This window comes from Ascaphus truei, chromosome 13 (genome assembly GCF_040206685.1).
Source record: "Ascaphus truei isolate aAscTru1 chromosome 13, aAscTru1.hap1, whole genome shotgun sequence".
NCBI classification, from domain to species: Eukaryota; Metazoa; Chordata; class Amphibia; order Anura; family Ascaphidae; genus Ascaphus; species Ascaphus truei.
Genome location: NC_134495.1, coordinates 1,439,055 through 1,459,951, shown reverse-complemented (window position 1 = coordinate 1,459,951; position 20,897 = coordinate 1,439,055). Strand labels below are relative to the sequence as shown.

General features: G+C 47.7%; 1 protein-coding gene across 2 annotated transcripts in view; it reads left to right on the top strand.

Moving 5' to 3' along the window:
- KREMEN1 (kringle containing transmembrane protein 1) overlaps positions 1-20,897 on the top strand; it is a 131,558-nt gene that overhangs the window by 48,995 nt on the left and 61,666 nt on the right. The window contains exon 2 of one of the 2 annotated variants that reach the window (XM_075568063.1): positions 13,626-13,788. The exons of the other annotated variant lie outside the window; for it this stretch is intronic. Within the exon in view, the coding sequence (XP_075424178.1) occupies positions 13,626-13,788 (163 nt within the window). The remainder of the gene's footprint in view (positions 1-13,625; positions 13,789-20,897) is intronic. 2 annotated transcript variants of the gene reach the window in all.

Here is a 20,897-nt window from a genome sequence, read left to right as displayed (position 1 = left end):
AGCGTCACCGCGGGACACAAGAGCAGCCAGCGTCACCGCGGGACACACAAGCACAGCCAGCGGCAGCACGGGACACACAAGCACAGCCAGTGTCAGCGCAAGACACACAAGCGCAGCCAGCGTCACCGCGGGACACAAGCGCAGCCAGCGTCACCGCGGGACACAAGCGCAGCCAGCGTCACCGCGGGACACACTAGCGCAGCCAGCGTCACCGCAGGACACAAGCGCAGCCAGCGTCACCGCGGGACACAAGCACAGCCGGTGTCACCAAGGGACACAAGTGCAGCAGCATGGCGCAATCTGAAATACACAAAAAACAAGAGGGTGTAAAGAATGAAAAGGGGATTTTAGCTTGACAGAGAGACGCACCCCGTCCAGGTATGAAGAGCAGAGAACGTGCGGTGAGCACTGATACATTCATGTGTGAAATGCAAGTCATTTGTGACCTTCAGCAATTACAGACATCAATTACACCGGGGTTATGTATGAAGCAGAAACAAGTTCTGTATACTGATAATTACTGTATATATAATGCTTCCTCGTCTAGGGTCTGCACTTAATGTTATTAAACCTTTTGTCAAATCACAGTCATATATAAATTGTTAATCCTCTTTCCTCTCCATGATTATTAAAGGCAGCAATAAATATAAACAAACCATCTTACATCATACATTAAAGCAAAGGACACAATATATATGGCAGATTTAGCATGAGTTTTGGCTCTTGATACATAGATCCGAAGTAGGGTTGCCAGGTGTCCACTATTGATCTGGAATGTCCTGTATTTGGACACACTGTCCAGTAAAACATAAGAGCTAATAATGGACATGTATGTGTCTACTGGTCTTACCTCTCTGGACATATACGTGTCCGATATTACCTCTATGGACATAGTGACCTGACCGGCTTGGGGGGCAGCGGGATTTCCCCGAACAGGGAGAGAGAGCAGCGCTGTTACTGGGGGCTGGGCAGCTTCCGCCATCCTGATTGGTGTAACATTGCTGACTGCAGAAAAAAGATATGGACCCGCAGGGCAGAGGTAGGGAGTGACACACCGACCTTGGCCTGGGATCAGAGGCCTGGGATGCAGGGGTAATCAGGCCCAGTTAAGAGGTCGAGGCAAGTGGCGGGCAAAGGGTAATCAGGTCCAGTTCCGGTTCTGAGGTCGAGAGAGGCGGCAGGCAAAGGGTCGTCAGATTCAGTTCCAAGGTCAAGGCAGGCAAAACAAAGGCAAGGGAGAGCTCAGACAGGACAGGGTAACCAGTACTTTGCACGAGCAAAGTCCAAGGGCAACTGCCGGCTATTTAAAGGCCAGAGAGAGGCTTCTTGTCAGGGGAGTAAGGGCATGATTTGCCAGGAAACAAGATGTCCGTGGTAGCTTCGGACAAGATGACATCACTTCCTGTCAGCAGTCATCCAGGATGTTTCAGACAGATCCCTTATAATTAGCTGCTGCTCGGTAATTCAGGAGGAGGTGTCAGGAGCCTGGGGGTGGGGCGAAAGAGAGGACAAACCAGCATGGCGTGGGGAAAGGTGAGAGGGCTGTGTGTGTCTTGAGCGTGTCGCACCTTTCACCGTTGTGTCCAGTATATTTGGAGAAGTCGCCTGATGACCCTAATCCAGAGGTGTCTTAGTATAGAGCTTTGTCCATACATTTCTGTGCTAATACAAGTGTGTACGAGTACTCCTACACTACCCGACAATGCAGAAATTCATGCTATTCACCACTGTCCTGCCAAACAATACAGTTGCCAGATACCTAGTAGACCTTGTGAATGGAGTACTGGAATGCAGCTCATGTTGATCGCATGCTTGCTTCTCACACAGCAGAACATACTAATAGAATACTAATCTGTCATGAAGCAACCCATGCTAATTCAATATGAGACGGATATTCATTACACCAATGCTGGTGATACAGCTACATGCAAACTAATGTAAAACTCATCCATCGTGATGCTAAGAAATCATGCTTAGCAACCCATGCTAAGTAGAGATGCCAGGCGGCTTCTCCAAATATACAGGACACAATGGTGAAAGGTGCGACACGCTCGAGACACACACACACCCCACTTTCTCCTCTCTGCTCCATGCTGTTTCCTTCTCTCGTTGGCCCCATCCCCGGGCTCCTGACACCTCCTCATTGGCTGCATTACCCAGCAGCATCCAATCATGATGGCGGAAGCTGCCCAGACCTCTAGCAACAGCCCTGCTCAGGGAAATTCCGCGGCCCCCCCAGCCGGTCAGGTCACTATGTCCAGAGAGGTAATACCGGACTCAATGTTTTACTGGACAGAGTATCCAAATACAGGACAGTCCGGTTCAATTCTGAACACCTGACACCTAATGCTGCGATAACTGCTTGTATAACCCAGCACCCGCATCTAATGCTGCGATAACTGCTTGTATAACCCAGCACCCGCATCTAATGCTGCGATAACTGCTTGTATAACCCAGCACCCGCATCTAATGCTGCGATAACTGCTTGTATAACCCAGCACCCGCATCTAATGCTGCGATAACTGCTTGTATAACCCAGCACCCGCATCTAATGCTGCGATAACTGCTTGTATTACCCAGCACCCGCATCTTATGCTGCGATAACTGCTTGTATAACCCAGCACCCGCATCTAATGCTGCGATAACTGCTTGTATAACCCAGCACCCGCATCTAATGCTGCGATAACTGCTTGTATAACCCAGCACCCGCATCTAATGCTGCGATAACTGCTTGTATAACCCAGCACCCGCATCTAATGCTGCGATAACTGCTTGTATAACCCAGCACCCGCATCTAATGCTGCGATAACTGCTTGTATAACCCAGCACCCGCATCTAATGCTGCGATAACTGCTTGTATTACCCAGCACCCGCATCTTATGCTGCGATAACTGCTTGTATAACCCAGCACCCGCATCTAATGCTGCGATAACTGCTTGTATAACCCAGCACCCGCATCTAATGCTGCGATAACTGCTTGTATAACCCAGCACCCGCATCTAATGCTGCGATAACTGCTTGTATAACCCAGCACCCGCATCTAATGCTGCGATAACTGCTTGTATAACCCAGCACCCGCATCTAATGCTGCGATAACTGCTTGTATAACCCAGCACCCGCATCTAATGCTGCGATAACTGCTTGTATTACCCAGCACCCGCATCTTATGCTGCGATAACTGCTTGTATAACCCAGCACCCGCATCTAATGCTGCGATAACTGCTTGTATAACCCAGCACCCGCTATTTCATTCTGGTCCATTAAGTCGGGAAATCCTGTGAACCTGGCCGATTTTATAGAAATGTTCATGGAAAGAAAGTGTAATATTTGCGCAGTTCGTGACTTCTTTATTGGGAAATAATATTGTTCCCCTTTCCTCCTTTTGGTGAATGTCATGCAAACCAGATAGGGGTAAATGTGTTACTGAAATCAGTGCGACTGACTCCAAATAAGCAAGGCTCACAGAGAACCGCACAGCGTTCACGTGACTAATTGTAACGTGGTCTGGAATTGTTAGGCTTTTATAGCTAATATTATTACTATTATTATTATTATGATGTGTTCACTGATAATTCGGGTTGCCAGGCAGCTTCTCCAAAAATACTAGACACAATGGTAAAAGGTGCGACACGCTCGAGAGACACACACACTCGCCCTCTCCACTCCATGCTGTTTCCTCCTCCTAAATCAGGATGATGGAAGTTGTCCAACCCCCTAGCCGTAGCCCTGCTCCCAAGCCTACTCATAGATTAAAAGACTCAGAGTCCCCAGCATGCTTTGCATGGAGGTTGAAGCCGGAATAACGGTCATATCTTAGCTCAGCGTAGTGCTTGTAAACGGCCGCTGAAGATGTGACACAACATTTCGGTGCTATTTTGGTTCTCAAAATTATTCCCAGATGGCACAGCATTTTTTCATCAAATATTATGAAGCGCGTGGTAAGTGCGCTGAGCACAAACGCACACCAGATGAGGCTGCTGGGCCTCAAATCCAAACGCAGGACTGTGAAATGTCACTGAATTTAAAGACCACCTCATTGAAAATTAACATCTTACATCATCATCATCATCATCATCATCATCATCATCATCATCATCATCATCATCATCTATCTTGAGTAAAAACATGCCTGCACTCAAGGGGCATCGCAGTCATTATATAGCAGTATTAAGGGGGCATCACAATTATTATATAGCAGTATTAAGGGGGCATCACAATAATTATAAAGCAGTATTAAGGGGGTATTGTAATCATTATAAAGCAGTATTAAGGGGGCATGACAATTATTATATAGCAGTATTAAAGGGGTATCGCAATCATTATATAGCAGTATTAATGGGTATCGCAATCATTGTATAGCAGTATTAATGGGTATCGCAATCATTGTATAGCAGTATTAAGGGGGTAATGCAATCATTATATAGCAGTATTAAAGGGAATCGCAATCATTGTACAGGAGTATTAAGGGGGTATTGCAATCATTATATAACAGTATTAAGGGGGCATCACAATCATTATATAGCAGTATTAAAGGGGTATCGCAATCATATAGCAGTATTAAGGGGGCATTGCAATCATTATATAACAGTATTAAGGGGGCATCACAATCATTATATAGCAGTATTAAAGTGGTATCGCAATCATATAGCAGTATTAAGGGGGCATTGCAATCATTATATAGCAGTATTCAGGGGGTATCACAATCATTATATAGCAGTATTCAGGCGGTATCACAATCATATAGCAGTATTCAGGCGGTATCACAATCATTATATAGCAGTATTCAGGGGGTATCACAATCATTATATAGCAGTATTCAGGGGGTATCACAATCATTATATAGCAGTATTCAGGGGGTATCACAATCATTATATAGCAGTATTCAGGGGGTATCACAATCATTATATAGCAGTATTCAGGCGGTATCGCAATCATATAGCAGTATTAAGGGGGCATTGCAATCATTATATAGCAGTATTCAGGCGGTATCACAATCATTATATAGCAGTATTCAGGGGGTATCACAATCATTATATAGCAGTATTCAGGGGGTATCACAATCATTATATAGCAGTATTCAGGGGGTATCACAATCATTATATAGCAGTATTCAGGGGGTATCACAATCATTATATAGCAGTATTCAGGGGGTATCACAATCATTATATAGCAGTATTCAGGCGGTATCACAATCATTATATAGCAGTATTCAGGCGGTATCACAATCATTATATAGCAGTATTCAGGCGGTATCACAATCATTATATAGCAGTATTCAGGCGGTATCACAATCATATAGCAGTATTCAGGCGGTATCACAATCATTATATAGCAGTATTCAGGCGGTATCACAATCATTATATACAGTAGCAGTATTAAGATGCTTTCAAATAACTTGTGACTATAATCAGCTTCCTTTAAAAAGATCTAATTCCGTTTATCTCCTCTAAAAAATGTTATACATCATTATTTGGGTAAATGTAATCTCACAGAGCAGCGTTTGTCCTTCCGCTTTTTCTCTTGTACGACTGCCGTGAACGACTGGCAGCGTCTATAGGTTGTAACACCCCAAATCATCGCCCTGGAAATAATTGTAACTATATCTCTTATCTGCCTTTTATGTTTGGAGCTGTATATTAAAGGAGCATGCTTTAAAAAAAAGAAATGTTATCCCCCTTAGGTGGGAAGCAGGGGGTCTCCATGAATTTCAGCCAGGGGACGACCTGCTCCCTGGGATACATCGGAAGGTGATGCTGGTGTCTCTCGGCTATTTAAAGGACCCACGGCACGTGGGCCAATAGGAGGCTGCAAGGGATGACGTCACAGCTTCCTATTGGCCCGCTAGACACGGGACCTTTAAAACAGACATTGTGTGCTCCCAGCAGCTCCTTCTGATGTAAGTATGTCGGGAAGAAGGGGGACTCCACAGCTGAAATCAATAGGGTTCAGCTATAGAGACCCCCTGCTTCAAACCTAGTGAAAATAAAGCCATTTTAAGTAGTCCCCCTTCTCCTGTGTCCAGGGAGGGAGGGTGAATCAAAAAAGTGTATTATAATTGGGTGGAGGAAAGAAGTGAAACAGCAGCGCTCCCCGTGCCTCGGGGTCCCCACTGTAAAGGACTTTTTGTTTAACCCTTTTCCTGCCAATAACTTGCGCTCCTCTCTGTGACAGATATTCCTCTGCTGGGGAGACCTCTTCCCCTGCACTGGGACAGGAGATATCCCGCTGCTGGGGAGACCTCTTCCCCTGCACTGGGACAGGAGATATCCCGCTGCTGGGGAGACCTCTTCCCCTGCACTGGGACAGGAGATATCCCGCTGCTGGGGAGACCTCTTCCCCTGCACTGGGACAGGAGATATCCCGCTGCTGGGGAGACCTCTTCCCCTGCACTGGGACAGGAGGTCTCAGCGTTCTGCATTTGGCCTCAGTCCTCTTTTTAATATGCTGCAAAGTTGTTCACACTTTTTTTTTATCGAAGCGTGAAGCTTTGCTCCTTTGAATTCAAGTTAACAACTCGCTAACAAGATAAAAGTATTCGATGCTTCCCGAGTACTGTAGCAACTTCATCAAACCTATTAGTGTCATCGTTTCAAAGTCACACTATATATAACCTGCTGTACATAGTGTTGAAAACAATGTTAAAAACAAGAAATAAAACACACACACAAACATATATATATATGTAACACACACACATAAAAACACACAGACACACACACCATGTTTTAGTTAAGAAGGCTGGTGCAAATTAGGGTGGAATGTGAGTCCCGTTTTTCTCCGCTCTTTGACTGGGGCGTTTAAGCATAAACACATCTGGACACCTTATCAAAACCAATTGGCTGTACTGATGTCTACTAACAGACATGTACAGTACGGCATAAGGCTAAGGACAGGATCTGTGCTGCCAGCGCTGGGCTTGAGCGATAGTTTAAAGGGTTTGGCAGTTCAGCCTGTGTGGGAGAAGGCTGCTTTGCTTCTGCCTGCTATTATACCACAGTAACTTATCCAGTCCCAAGAACAAAGTTACATATACTCGTGTGTGTGTGTGTATAAAGACATAACGGACATTATTGTACACATTATTATATACGGAAACACAATGCGTCGCGTGTCACGTGTTATTGATGTCATGTTAACAGAGGTACAGTAATAACGTCTCCTACATCTGTATAGTGTATTTATATATAATACAGTATATATATATATATATATATATATATATATATATTACACACACGTGATGTGTGTGTGTATCTGTATACTGTATAGTCATTGTAGAGGTAAAACTCATTAAGTGCATTTTTGGGGGGAGCGAGAGAGTTGGGGCTCCTTACAATGCATCTGATCCCAGACGCGCTATTAGAGAGGGTTGGGGTTCCTTACAATGCGTCTGATCTCAGACGCGTTATTAGAGAGGGTTGGGGTTTCTTACAATGCATCTGATCTCAAACGCGCTAATAGAGAGGGTTGGGGTTCCTTACAATGCATCTGATCCCAGACGCGCTATTAGAGAGGGTTGGGGTTTCTTACAATGCATCTGATCTCAGACGCACTATTAGAGAGGGTCGGGGTTCCTTACTATGCATCTGATCTCAGACGCGCTATTAGAGAGGGTCGGGGTTCCTTACAATGCATCTGATCTCAGACGTGCTATTAGAGAGGGTTGGGGTTCCTTACAATGCATCTGACCTCAGAGTTGCAAATAGAGTTGTTTGGGGGTGTCTCAGAATTTCACTGCTCTGCACTCTCACAAGTCTTATCACATTCAGGGAACGTCAGAAGTGTCACAGTAAGGTTTAAAAAATGTAAATAAATACAATTTAAAAAAAAAATGTCAGGTGGGTTTTGCAGCTTTTACTATATTTTAGAGCGAGATCGGCTGTTACCCAGGCAGCATTTCCACGGAAAACTTTGGGGACCACCTTAACAACTAACTGCATTTTTGTTTTTATAAAAACAGTGGAAATAAAAGCATATGAAATGAAAGATCCTAAATGATACCTTTAAAAATAACTGGTTGAAAATGAATCAGAAAATATTTTTATCTCTATGATGCATAGCGACCCAGGGACATCAGTGACGCAGATAACCGGGGTGGAAAAATAGCTTTTTGCCGTTCATAATCACCAGCTACAGAATGACACGACAGTGGGACTTCTCCGTCCTGCCCCACAGAGGGAACCTTTGTGTGTGAGAAGGCGGCCTGAGAAACGCTCTTATCCCCCTGATGATAGGTTACGTGCGATGTCCCTGTAATTAAAGTCTCAGGCCTCATCCTGTGGCGTGTGCAGGGACCCTGCTAAAAATGGCCTATTTTGTGCTTTCAAGACAGTTGGCTTCCACTCAAAACCACCCGAAATATGTACGTTTTTTATAGGGTATGACGCATGCTTTCTAGCGCTGCTCGCTGGTAACCGCTGCCACTATCCAACGGGGATCTCGCAGCATTTCGGCATTAACCCCTTCATAATGCATTGCTGGTAGGTAAGGGGTTAATAAACATGAAGGCCTATGGCTTGGCAGTGACCCGGTTTGACTTCACGGTTACTATATTATTATTGTACACAGGAGGTGTGGTAGACAAGCTGGCCTTTGAAGTGGGAGCTTTGCCGAGTCAACACGCTTTATCTTGTGCGTCAGCTCGCTCAATCCAAATACCTCTGGACCGCACGTGCTTTGGGGACTGTGCGGGTTATTGATTGGACTGCGATAGTGCCAATCGGAGCACTCTCCCTTTAATGAATCAGCCATCAGTGACGTTCAATTCTAAGTAGTGTGATATATATCTCACAAATACATATATTCACCGCACTTCTCCGTGTAGGGAGCCTGCGAAAAAAATGGCCATATATATGTGAGAAAGTGAATCGCTGCGCTTCTCCCATCAGGGTAACACTATCCGGGAGAAATATACAAAGTGAAACCTACGTCTGGGAGACAAAGGAGACTTGTGGTTGCATCTTTTGATCAAATCATGACAAGCCTGCTAACCAACGTCAAGGTGAACCTCAATAGCAGGTCCCTATGCTAAATGCGTACACCGTGTAGTGAGTTGTGTGAAGCATGCCCTGAAGGGGTTAATAAACTAAGCACATGGTTCTGGGACTTAGTGCAATTACAAACTGGTATATACCAGTAAAGATACTCACATTTAGTCTTAAGACACACACTACTTGTGAAGTTGAAAGTGACATAAAAAGCACACAGACACACAGGTACACAGACAGAGACATACACAGACAGACACACGGAGACACACGGAGACACAGGCACACACAGACAGACAGACACACACACAGACACCGTTGGAGACAGCCACATACAGACACACACACAGATGGACACAGACACACAGACGGGGACACACACAGACACACAGACGGAGACACACACAGACACACAGACTGAGACACACAGACACACAGATGGAGACACAGACACACAGATTGAGACACACAGACACAGCTGGTGATACATTCAGTTATATACAGGGAATAGGAACAGATAGAAGTGGATGTGTAATAGCCGATGTCTGGGAGAAACCCTCTTCCAGTTGGTAGTTGCACATTTTCCGTTATATCTGTCTCTGTCTGCGACGGGGTGAGGTATTACCTCTCTGGGTGTTATGTCTGTCTGCGACGGGGTGAGGTATTACCTCTCTGGGCGTTATGTCTGTCTGCGACGGGGTGAGGTATTACCTCTCTGGGCGTTATGTCTGTCTCTGTCTGCGACGGGGTGAGGTATTACCTCTCTGGGCGTTATGTCTGTCTGCGACGGGGTGAGGTATTACCTCTCTGGGCGTTATGTCTGTCTGCGACGGGGTGAGGTATTACCTCTCTGGGCGTTATGTCTGTCTCTGTCTGCGACGGGGTGAGGTATTACCTCTCTGGGCGTTATGTCTGTCTCTGTCTGCGACGGGGTGAGGTATTACCTCTCTGGGTGTTATGTCTGTCTGCGACGGGGTGAGGTATTACCTCTCTGGGCGTTATGTCTGTCTGCGACGGGGTGAGGTATTACCTCTCTGGGCGTTATGTCTGTCTCTGTCTGCGACGGGGTGAGGTATTACCTCTGTGGGCGTTATGTCTGTCTCTGTCTGCGACGGGGTGAGGTATTACCTCTCTGGGCGTTATGTCTGTCTCTGTCTGCGACGGGATGAGGTATTACCTCTCTGGGCGTTATGTCTGTCTCTGTCTGCGACGGGATGAGGGATTTATGCCGCAAGTGGGGTGCGTTACGGGCGGGGTAACGTTTACATATCGCCGCCAATCTATGGATAAAGAAATCGGCGGCTTGCATCACTTTTCTCCCTTAGCAGAATGAGGTGTAAGTCTTGTGTTCAGCACACAGAATACTAGTGTCGCGTGCACTAAATTATACAACAGTATAAATACACTGTCGTGGTTTTTTTTTTACACACAAATGCGTCGGCGTAGACCCCATTCTCGATAGATAATCCCCAATATACGAGTTCAGCTATATAGGCTTCTGGAGGTATCACTGCAATAACTCTTCCCACAAGGAAAATACAGCGTCACAGCATATGGCATTAGGGTGTCAGATGTCCAGTATGGAACTGGACAGCCCTGTATTTGGACATTGTCCAGTAAAAAATGAGAGATAATACTGGGCGTGTATGTGTATACCGGTATTACCCCTCTGGGCGTGTATGTGTATCCTAGTATTAACTCTCTGGGCGTGTATGTGTATACCGGTATTACCTCTCTGGGCGTGTATGTGTATACCGGTATTACCTCTCTGGGTGTGTATGTGTATACCGGTATTACCTCTCTGGGAGTGTATGTGTATACCGGTATTACCTCTCTGGGCGTGTATGTGTATACCGGTATTATCTCTCTGGGCGTGTATGTGTATACCGGTATTACCTCTCTGGGCGTGTATGTGTATACCGGTATTATCTCTCTGGGCGTGTATGTGTATACCGGTATTACCTCTCTGGGCGTGTATGTGTATACCGGTATTACCTCTCTGGGCGTGTATGTGTATAGTGGTATTACCTCTCTGGGCGTGTATGTGTATACCGGTATTACCTCTCTGGGTGTGTATGTGTATACCGGTATTACATCTCTGGGCGTGTATGTGTATACAGGTATTATCTCTCTGGGCGTGTATGTGTATACCGGTATTACCTCTCTGGGCGTGTATGTGTATACCGGTATTCCCTCTCTGGGCGTGTATGTGTATACCGGTATTACCTCTCTGGGCGTGTATGTGTATACCGGTATTACCTCTCTGGGCGTGTATGTGTATAGTGGTATTACCTCTCTGGGCGTGTATGTGTATACAGGTATTATCTCTCTGGGCGTGTATGTGTATACGGGTATTATCTCTCTGGGCGTGTATGTGTATACCGGTATTATCTCTCTGGGCGTGTATGTGTATACCGGTATTATCTCTCTGGGCGTGTATGTGTATAGTGGTATTACCTCTCTGGGCGTGTATGTGTATAGTGGTATTACACCTCTGGGCGTGTATGTGTATAGTGGTATTACCTCTCTGGGCGTGTATGTGTATACAGGTATTATCTCTCTGGGCGTGTATGTGTATAGTGGTATTACCTCTCTGGGCGTGTATGTGTATACCGGTATTATCTCTCTGGGCGTGTATGTGTATAGTGGTATTACCTCTCTGGGCGTGTATGTGTATACCGGTATTACCTCTCTGGGCGTGTATGTGTATACCGGTATTATCTCTCTGGGCGTGTATGTGTATAGTGGTATTACCTCTCTGGGTGTGTATGTGTATACTGGTATTATCTCTCTGGGCGTGTATGTGTATACCGGTATTACCTCTCTGGGCATGTATGTGTATACCGGTATTACCTCTCTGGGCGTGCATGTGTATACCGGTATTACCTCTCTGGGCGTGTATGTGTATACCGGTATTACCTCTCTGGGCGTGTATGTGTATACCGGTATTACCTCTCTGGGCGTGTATGTGTATACCGGTATTACCTCTCTGGGCGTGTATGTGTATACCGGTATTACCTCTCTGGGCGTGTATGTGTATACCAGTATTACCTCTCTTTCCCAGCAGCAGCCAATAAGGAGGAGGTGTCAGGAGCCTGGGGGTGGGGCCAAGGAGGGCAGGAAACAGCGTGCGTGTGTGCGTGTGCGTGTGCGTGTGCGTGTGTGTGTGTGTGTTTATGAGAAGCCGCCTGGCAAACCTAATGGAATAGGGGGACCTAAAGATGTCAGCCTGGACCCCACAGGTGAACCTCACACAACCTGAACTGCTCTAGATGTGCTGCAGATGTAAGCGAGATGGAATTTATTACACTGAGTGAGGCTGGGAAGGGAGAACGAGAGATCAGAAGGTAAACATTAAAAAGAAATGTAATTACAGGATCAGGGTTATCTCAGGCAGATTCATTTAGTCAGGGCTTGGAGAAGGAATTCTTTTTTGCAAGCAAGCCTATCTTTTTCTCAGAGGGACACACCTTGTTCCAATTTATAATTCGTTAACCTGGCAGAGGGGGAAGAGTTGCAGTGGGAAGCGCCTGTAGGAGCCAAATTTCGGAAGGTCATGGCCTGTGCCCCAAGTGTTGCAAAAGGGTTTTTTGATGCACAGAAAACGCATTTTAAATTGTGCTTTGGTGCTCGTATGTACCGGCTGACATTTCTCAATCTGCGCTATCAGCATAAAAAAGAGATAAGAAAGAAATGTTGGCACAGAAACGGCCTGTGCTTGGCGTACAGATCTAAGTGGTATGTACTAAAAAAAAAGGTTGTAGTGTGTCAAAACCATCACCAAAACTCTAAAAAAAAAAAAAAAAGACTTCATATTTTTAATGCAGAATTAAATTGCTATTTTTCAATCCAAAAATGTATTTGACACAGTACAGATGTTTCATTATAAAAGTTAACAAAATCGATTATGTTTACAGTGTGGCTATTATAAATAATATTGCATTAATCATTTATATTTACCAATACTAGTTATAATTAACGAAATACACATAATTCTGTTTTAATTTAAATTGAGTTAGAAATTCAAAGAACAAACAATGCTTTATTATGTATGAAGTCCTCATGCGTACAACGTAGTTTTTTAAGGTTTGTATTACTTTTTAGCGCTGAAATTTTGAACACAATTTGTTTTAGAAAATCAAGTCCTAATACATAGGCCGAGAAAACAACCTTTTTATTTTTTTAAATAATTGAATGGGCTCCCTTAAGCAAATACAACAATGCTAATAGCAAAGATTAATCTGCTTTCGGTTTCGTGGTGATATTAAATACAAGATGAATTCCTCAGGGACCTCTGAATGGGGAAGAGTTTGTCATTCAGGTGCGTTTTTTCTGCTCTTATCCCACCCTGGCCTTATCAGAGAGCCAGTAAAGATAAGGGGAGGGGGAGATCTGCCTGTGCAAACTCTTGTAAAACACACAGTGATAGCAGGCCCTAACCCTCCCAAGTCTCAGCTCACCGGGTTTACAAACTTTAAATATTATTTTAAAAAATACTTCTAGGTATTTGACTTGGGTTAAAAAGAAAAAGGCTTCAGTCACCCAGATGTGACCCCTTAAACATGTCACTGACGTGCGTACGCTTTGGTCCTAGGAAGGGCTGACCCTTTAAACAGCACATTGCTATCTGTTTTGTAGAATGCTACACCGTGAATGGGGCGGATTACAGAGGCTCCCAGGAGCAGACGTCCCGGGACGGAGGGAAACCCTGCCTCTTCTGGAACGAGACCTTCCAGCATCCGTACAATACCTTGAAATACCCCCATGGTGAGGGCGGCTTGGGAGAGCACAACTACTGCAGGTAGGGGCCGCTAACCCTAGGTAATATCTGCTTATTAAGCACAAAATGCCAACTCGTCATCTTTTGCTTGTTAGTTTTTTTTGAGAACGCCCTGGGGTTCAAAGACCAAAGACTTGCAGACAGACGCTCCTGCATTTGGCGCAGGACAGCAGGTGCAATGTATATGCTACTTTAGTGCTGTATAGAGGAGTTTGTACACGTAGTCTCATAAGGAGCCTAAGGTTGCGTTTATAGAAATGGTTACGGCGACGCGACCGCATCACATCAGCCGTCGCCGTCCCTATAGCGTTTCCTGGACTCTGGTGCAGGAGACAGGAGTGGGCGACTGGGGGGAGTGGCGAAGGGGTGGCAGTGAGCGGTTCGTCCTCATTGGCTGAACCGCTCACGTGCTGCTGACGTCACACGGCGATCGCTGAAGAAGTAAATATCCTTTGACTTCCAGCAATCGCGCCGTGTGACGTCAGCCGTCGCCCCCACTGTAGTCACCCGCGACGGGCTGCATGTTCTTGCTACGGTGCTGCGCATCGTCGCAGTCGCTGTAGCCAGTACTATAAACGCAGCCTTATGTAACACATTCAAGTTACTGCACGCAAAGATCATATTACCACTGAAGTGTGTGTATTTGTGGCATAATATATGTATATACACGCACAATAGAAAGGGGGGTATATAATACTCCTTAACCAGCTGATATTTATCAGTTCGGTCATCAATCCCCCAGCTCCTTTAATTGGCTGAAGGTTTCGAGCTTGAGCCACTTGCAGAAATCGTTACAATGTGTATACAGTAGCTGGTTTTAATAGGCACAGGATATAAAAACCCAGTACCTGCTAAATAGGTACAGGTGGAGGGTAGGCCTACAACAGGTTCGGTGGCACAAAAAAGGTTAATATGAGTCATAACGCACAGTCTTATTTATAACTATCATCTTGTAATGTAGAGTATGTCGCTATTGTGTGTACTGCTGGAGAGCTGGCATCACCCGAATGGCAAACAGACACTTGCCAACTGAGCAGCAGGCAGAAGGGATATTTTTACACTCGGGCTTGGCGTCTAACACTGACTGCAGCATTATGTGACAGGATGAACTTGTAAAGACAACGAAATAAAGTCAGTTCAGTCCGGGATTTTACTACTATAGTTCTTGGCTTTCTGCCAATCTGTTTTCCTTTGTATGCGGCCCAGGCTACCTGTTTGAACAGTATAACCTGCATGTTTGGAAGTCACTAGGGGGGCAGTCACCACTAAGACCTCAGTTTTTTATGGTATCACAATGGATCTTAAAGCCAGACCCTCCAGCAGCATTCCCGGGGCCCGGGACAGAGGTCAGTGCCTGACCTCCGGTGGGGGCAATGCTGAGAGCTTGGTGACTGGGGAGTGGTGGGCAGACCTCTTGGACTCACTGGGCCCATCTATTAAGATTGGCAGGCCTGGGACTGTTGCCTGGCGCTCCCCCTTCCCCCTCATGGCAGCCCTGTTCAAATCCACTCTGCTCTGGCCATTGATGTGGTTGAGGTTCCACATTTAGAGCAGAGTACATTGTACCCTACATTTGGCATTTCTACATCTATTTAATTAACTATGATAGGAGAATGGTTTCTGCGTGGGGAGGGCATACAATGTGTAGGCCCTTTATAGGCCTGCAGAATATGTGCACAAGGCAAACAGGACATGCAAAAGGACATGTCACGCACAGGACAGGTAATCAGCCGTACCTGAAGCTGCATGTCACGCACAGGACAGGTAATCAGCCGTACCTGAAGCTGCATGTCACGCACAGGACAGGTAATCAGCCGTACCTGAAGCTGCACGTCACGCACAGGACAGGTAATCAGCCGTACCTGAAGCTGCATGTCACGCGCAGGACAGGTAATCAGCCGTACCTGAAGCTGAATGTCACCTGCAGGACAGGTAATCAGCCGTACCTGAAGCTGCATGTCACGCACAGGACAGGTAATCAGCCGTACCTGAAGCTGCATGTCACGCGCAGGACAGGTAATCAGCCGTACCTGAAGCTGCCTGTCACACGCAGGACAGGTAATCAGCCGTACCTGAAGCTGCACGTCACGCGCAGGACAGGTAATCAGCCGTACCTGAAGCTGCATGTCACGCACAGGACAGGTAATCAGCCGTACCTGAATCTGCATGTCACGCACAGGACAGGTAATCAGCCGTACCTGAATCTGCATGTCACGCGCAGGACAGGTAATCAGCCGTACCTGAAGCTGCACGTCACGCGCAGGACAGGTAATCAGCCGTACCTGAAGCTGCATGTCACCTGCAGGACAGGTAATCAGCCGTACCTGAAGCTGCACGTCACGCGCAGGACAGGTAATCAGCCGTACCTGAAGCTGCACGTCATGCGCAGGACAGGTAATCAGCCGTACCTGAAGCTGCATGTCACGCACAGGACAGGTAATCAGCCGTACCTGAAGCTGCACGTCACGCACAGGACAGGTAATCAGCCGTACCTGAAGCTGCATGTCACCTGCAGGACAGGTAATCAGCCGTACCTGAAGCTGCACGTCACGCACAGGACAGGTAATCAGCCATACCTGAAGCTGCACGTCACGCGCAGGACAGGTAATCAGCCCTACCTGAAGCTGCATGTCACGCGCAGGACAGGTAATCAGCCGTACCTGAAGCTGCATGTCACGCGCAGGACAGGTAATCAGCCATACCTGAAGCTGCACGTCACGCGCAGGACAGGTAATCAGCCCTACCTGAAGCTGCATGTCACCTGCAGGACAGGTAATCAGCCGTACCTGAAGCTGCACGTCACGCACAGGACAGGTAATCAGCCCTACCTGAAGCTGCATGTCACGCACAGGACAGGTAATCAGCCGTACCTGAATCTGCATGTCACGCGCAGGACAGGTAATCAGCCGTACCTGAAGCTGCACGTCACGCACAGGACAGGTAATCAGCCGTACCTGAAGCTGCATGTCACGCACAGGACAGGTAATCAGCCGTACCTGAAGCTGCACGTCACGCGCAGGACAGGTAATCAGCCGTACCTGAAGCTGCATGTCACCTGCAGGACAGGTAATCAGCCGTACCTGAAGCTGCACGTCACGCACAGGACAGGTAATCAGCCGTACCTGAAGCTGCACGTCACGCACAGGACAGGTAATCAGCCGTACCTGAAGCTGCACGTCACGCGCAGGACAGGTAATCAGCCGTACCTGAAGCTGCACGTCACGCGCAGGACAGGTAATCAGCCGTACCTGAAGCTGCACGTCACGCGCAGGACAGGTAATCAGCCGTACCTGAAGCTGCACGTCACGCGCAGGACAGGTAATCAGCCGTACCTGAAGCTGCACGTCACGCGCAGGACAGGTAATCAGCCGTACCTGACGCTGCACGTCACGCGCAGGACAGGTAATCAGCCGTACCTGAAGCTGCATGTCACCTGCAGGACAGGTAATCAGCCGTACCTGAAGCTGCATGTCACCTGCAGGACAGGTAATCAGCCGTACCTGAAGCTGCACGTCACGCACAGGACAGGTAATCAGCCGTACCTGAAGCTGCATGTCACGCACAGGACAGGTAATCAGCCGTACCTGAAGCTGCACGTCACGCACAGGACAGGTAATCAGCCGTACCTGAAGCTGCATGTCACGCGCAGGACAGGTAATCAGCCGTACCTGAAGCTGCACGTCACGCGCAGGACAGGTAATCAGCCGTACCTGAAGCTGCACGTCACGCGCAGGACAGGTAATCAGCCGTACCTGAAGCTGCACGTCACGCGCGGGACAGGTAATCAGCCGTACCTGAAGCTGCATGTCACGCGCGGGACAGGTAATCAGCCGTACCTGAAGCTGCACGTCACTCGCAGGACAGGTAATCAGCCGTACCTGAAGCTGCACGTCACGCGCAGGACAGGTAATCAGCCGTACCTGAAGCTGCACGTCACGCGCGGGACAGGTAATCAGCCGTACCTGAAGCTGCATGTCACGCACAGGACAGGTAATCAGCCGTACCTGAAGCTGCACGTCACACGCAGGACAGGTAATCAGCCGTACCTGAAGCTGCACGTCACGCGCAGGACAGGTAATCAGCCGTACCTGAAGCTGCATGTCACGCGCAGGACAGGTAATCAGCCGTACCTGAAGCTGCACGTCACGCACAGGACAGGTAATCAGCCGTACCTGAAGCTGCACGTCACGCGCAGGACAGGTAATCAGCCCTACCTGAAGCTGCATGTCACGCGCGGGACAGGTAATCAGCCGTACCTGAAGCTGCATGTCACGCACAGGACAGGTAATCAGCCGTACCTGAAGCTGCACGTCACACGCAGGACAGGTAATCAGCCGTACCTGAAGCTGCACGTCACGCGCAGGACAGGTAATCAGCCGTACCTGAAGCTGCACGTCACGCGCGGGACAGGTAATCAGCCGTACCTGAAGCTGCATGTCACGCACAGGACAGGTAATCAGCCGTACCTGAAGCTGCACGTCACACGCAGGACAGGTAATCAGCCGTACCTGAAGCTGCACGTCACGCGCAGGACAGGTAATCAGCCGTACCTGAAGCTGCACGTCACGCGCGGGACAGGTAATCAGCCGTACCTGAAGCTGCATGTCACGCGCAGGACAGGTAATCAGCCGTACCTGAAGCTGCATGTCACGCGCAGGACAGGTAATCAGCCGTACCTGAAGCTGCACGTCACGCGCAGGACAGGTAATCAGCCGTACCTGAAGCTGCACGTCACGCGCAGGACAGGTAATCATTGCTGCCTTCGCATCATTACAATCATTCACTTTTTTATTATCGCGATATTTCGATCATATCAGTATATTGGACATCTCTCGGGGGACACTATGGGTCTCTCGGGGGGGGGGAATATGGGTCTCTCGGGGGGGGGGAATATGGGTCTCTCGGGGGGGGGGGAATATGGGTCTCTCGGATGGGTGGGAAATATGGGTCTCTCGGGGGGGGGGGGAATATGGGTCTCTCGCGGGGGAATTATGGGTCTCTCGGGGGGGCACTGGTGGCATGATGTTGCCCCAACACTTTTTTCTCACATATAGGAGAGTTTGTTACTTTAGCTTTCAGTCATTCTGAATTCACCCAGAATTAACACCTTTAAAGCTGCAGAACATGAACCGTAGCACTGCTCGCTGCTCGGGCCTCCGGCGCCGAACAGCGTTAATGTCAGCACCGTGGACCCCCTGCTCCCAGAGAGACTTGCCTCCCCGGAGGGGCTGCCGGTATCTCTGTGGAGTTTAAATGTCCCGGTCACACAGGCCAATAGGAAGCCGCAAGGGAAGACGTCACGGACATTGCCACCATTTCATTAGGCACACAGTTCCCTGGCTGCAGGTACCGGCACGCCCTACAGAGGGCAGTATCTCAGGAAGTCGGGGGTCTCCCTACTTCAATCCTGTAATAATATTAAAATTGCGCAGCGGTGCGTGTGCTGCTGCTTAACGTGACCGTGCCGTTAGTACTGTCACATATATGATAATCACATGCATGAAATACTGTTTAGGCAGCTGTCGTTTTTACTCCCTTTATCCACCATGTCTGTCCCATCATAAACCGCTCCGGGAAACAGATCTGCATCAAGTCTGTAATTAACTTAATAGGATTCCTATGCCTCGTATAGAGAAATGAACGCTTATATTCAAGGACCCCAGCGTGTGTGATTTGTATGGCATTATAATAGGCTTTATTACAGGAAGCCATTGTTATAGGAAGGCATTATAATAAGATGATCCAGGCGATCCTCTAACAAGGAAGCAGACAGCGGCACATATTTACCCAGCACTGCTGTGCTTGAATGGACCATACAGGGGTGCCACTCAGGGGTGCCATACAGGGGTACCATACAGGGGAGCCATACAGCTATAAGCATACAGGGGTGCCATAGAGCTATAAGCATACAGGGGTGCCATACAGCTATAAGCATACTAGGGTGCCATACAGCTATAAGCATACAGGGGAGCCATACAGCTATAAGCATACAGGGGTGCCATACAGCTATAAGCATACAGGGGTGCCATACAGCTATAAGCATACAGGGGTGCCATACAGCTATAAGCATACAGGGGTGCCATACAGCTATAAGCATACAGGGGTGCCATACAGCTATAAGCATACAGGGGAGCCATACAACCATACAGCTATAAGCATACAGGGGAGCCATACAGCTATAAGCATACAGGGGTGCCATACAGCTATAAGCATACAGGGGCGCCATACAGCTATAAGCATACAGGGGAGACATACAGCTATAAGCATACAGGGGCGCCATACAGCTATAAGCATACAGGGGAGCCATACAGCTATAAGCATACAGGGGAGCCATACAGCTATAAGCATACAGGGGTGCCATACAGCTATAAGCATACAGGGGTGCCATACAGCTATAAGCATACAGGGGTGCCATACAGCTATAAGCATACAGGGGTGCCATACAGCTATAAGCATACAGGGGTGCCATACAGCTATAAGCATACAGGGGCGCCATACAGCTATAAGCATACAGGGGCGCCATACAGCTATAAGCATACAGGGGTGCCATACCGCTATAAGCATACAGGGAGCCATACAGCTATAAGCATACAGGGGTGCCATACAGCTATAAGCATACAGGGGTGCCATACAGCTATAAGCATACAGGGGTGCCATACAGCTATAAGCATACAGGGGTGCCATACAGCTATAAGCATACAGGGGAGCCATACAGCTATAAGCATACAGGGGCGCCATACAGCTATAAGCATACAGGGGCGCCATACCGCTATAAGCATACAGGGGCGCCATACAGCTATAAGCATACAGGGGAGCCATACAGCTATAAGCATACAGGGGTGCCATACAGCTATAAGCATACAGGGGAGCATACAGCTATAAGCATACAGGGGCGCCATACAGCTATAAGCATACAGGGGCGCCATACAGCTATAAGCATACAGGGGCGCCATACAGCTATAAGCATACAGGGGTGCCATACAGCTATAAGCATACAGGGGAGCCATACAGCTATAAGCATACAGGGGAGCCATACAGCTATAAGCATACAGGGGAGCCATACAGCTATAAGCATACAGGGGAGCCATACAGCTATAAGCATACAGGGGAGCCATACAGCTATAAGCATA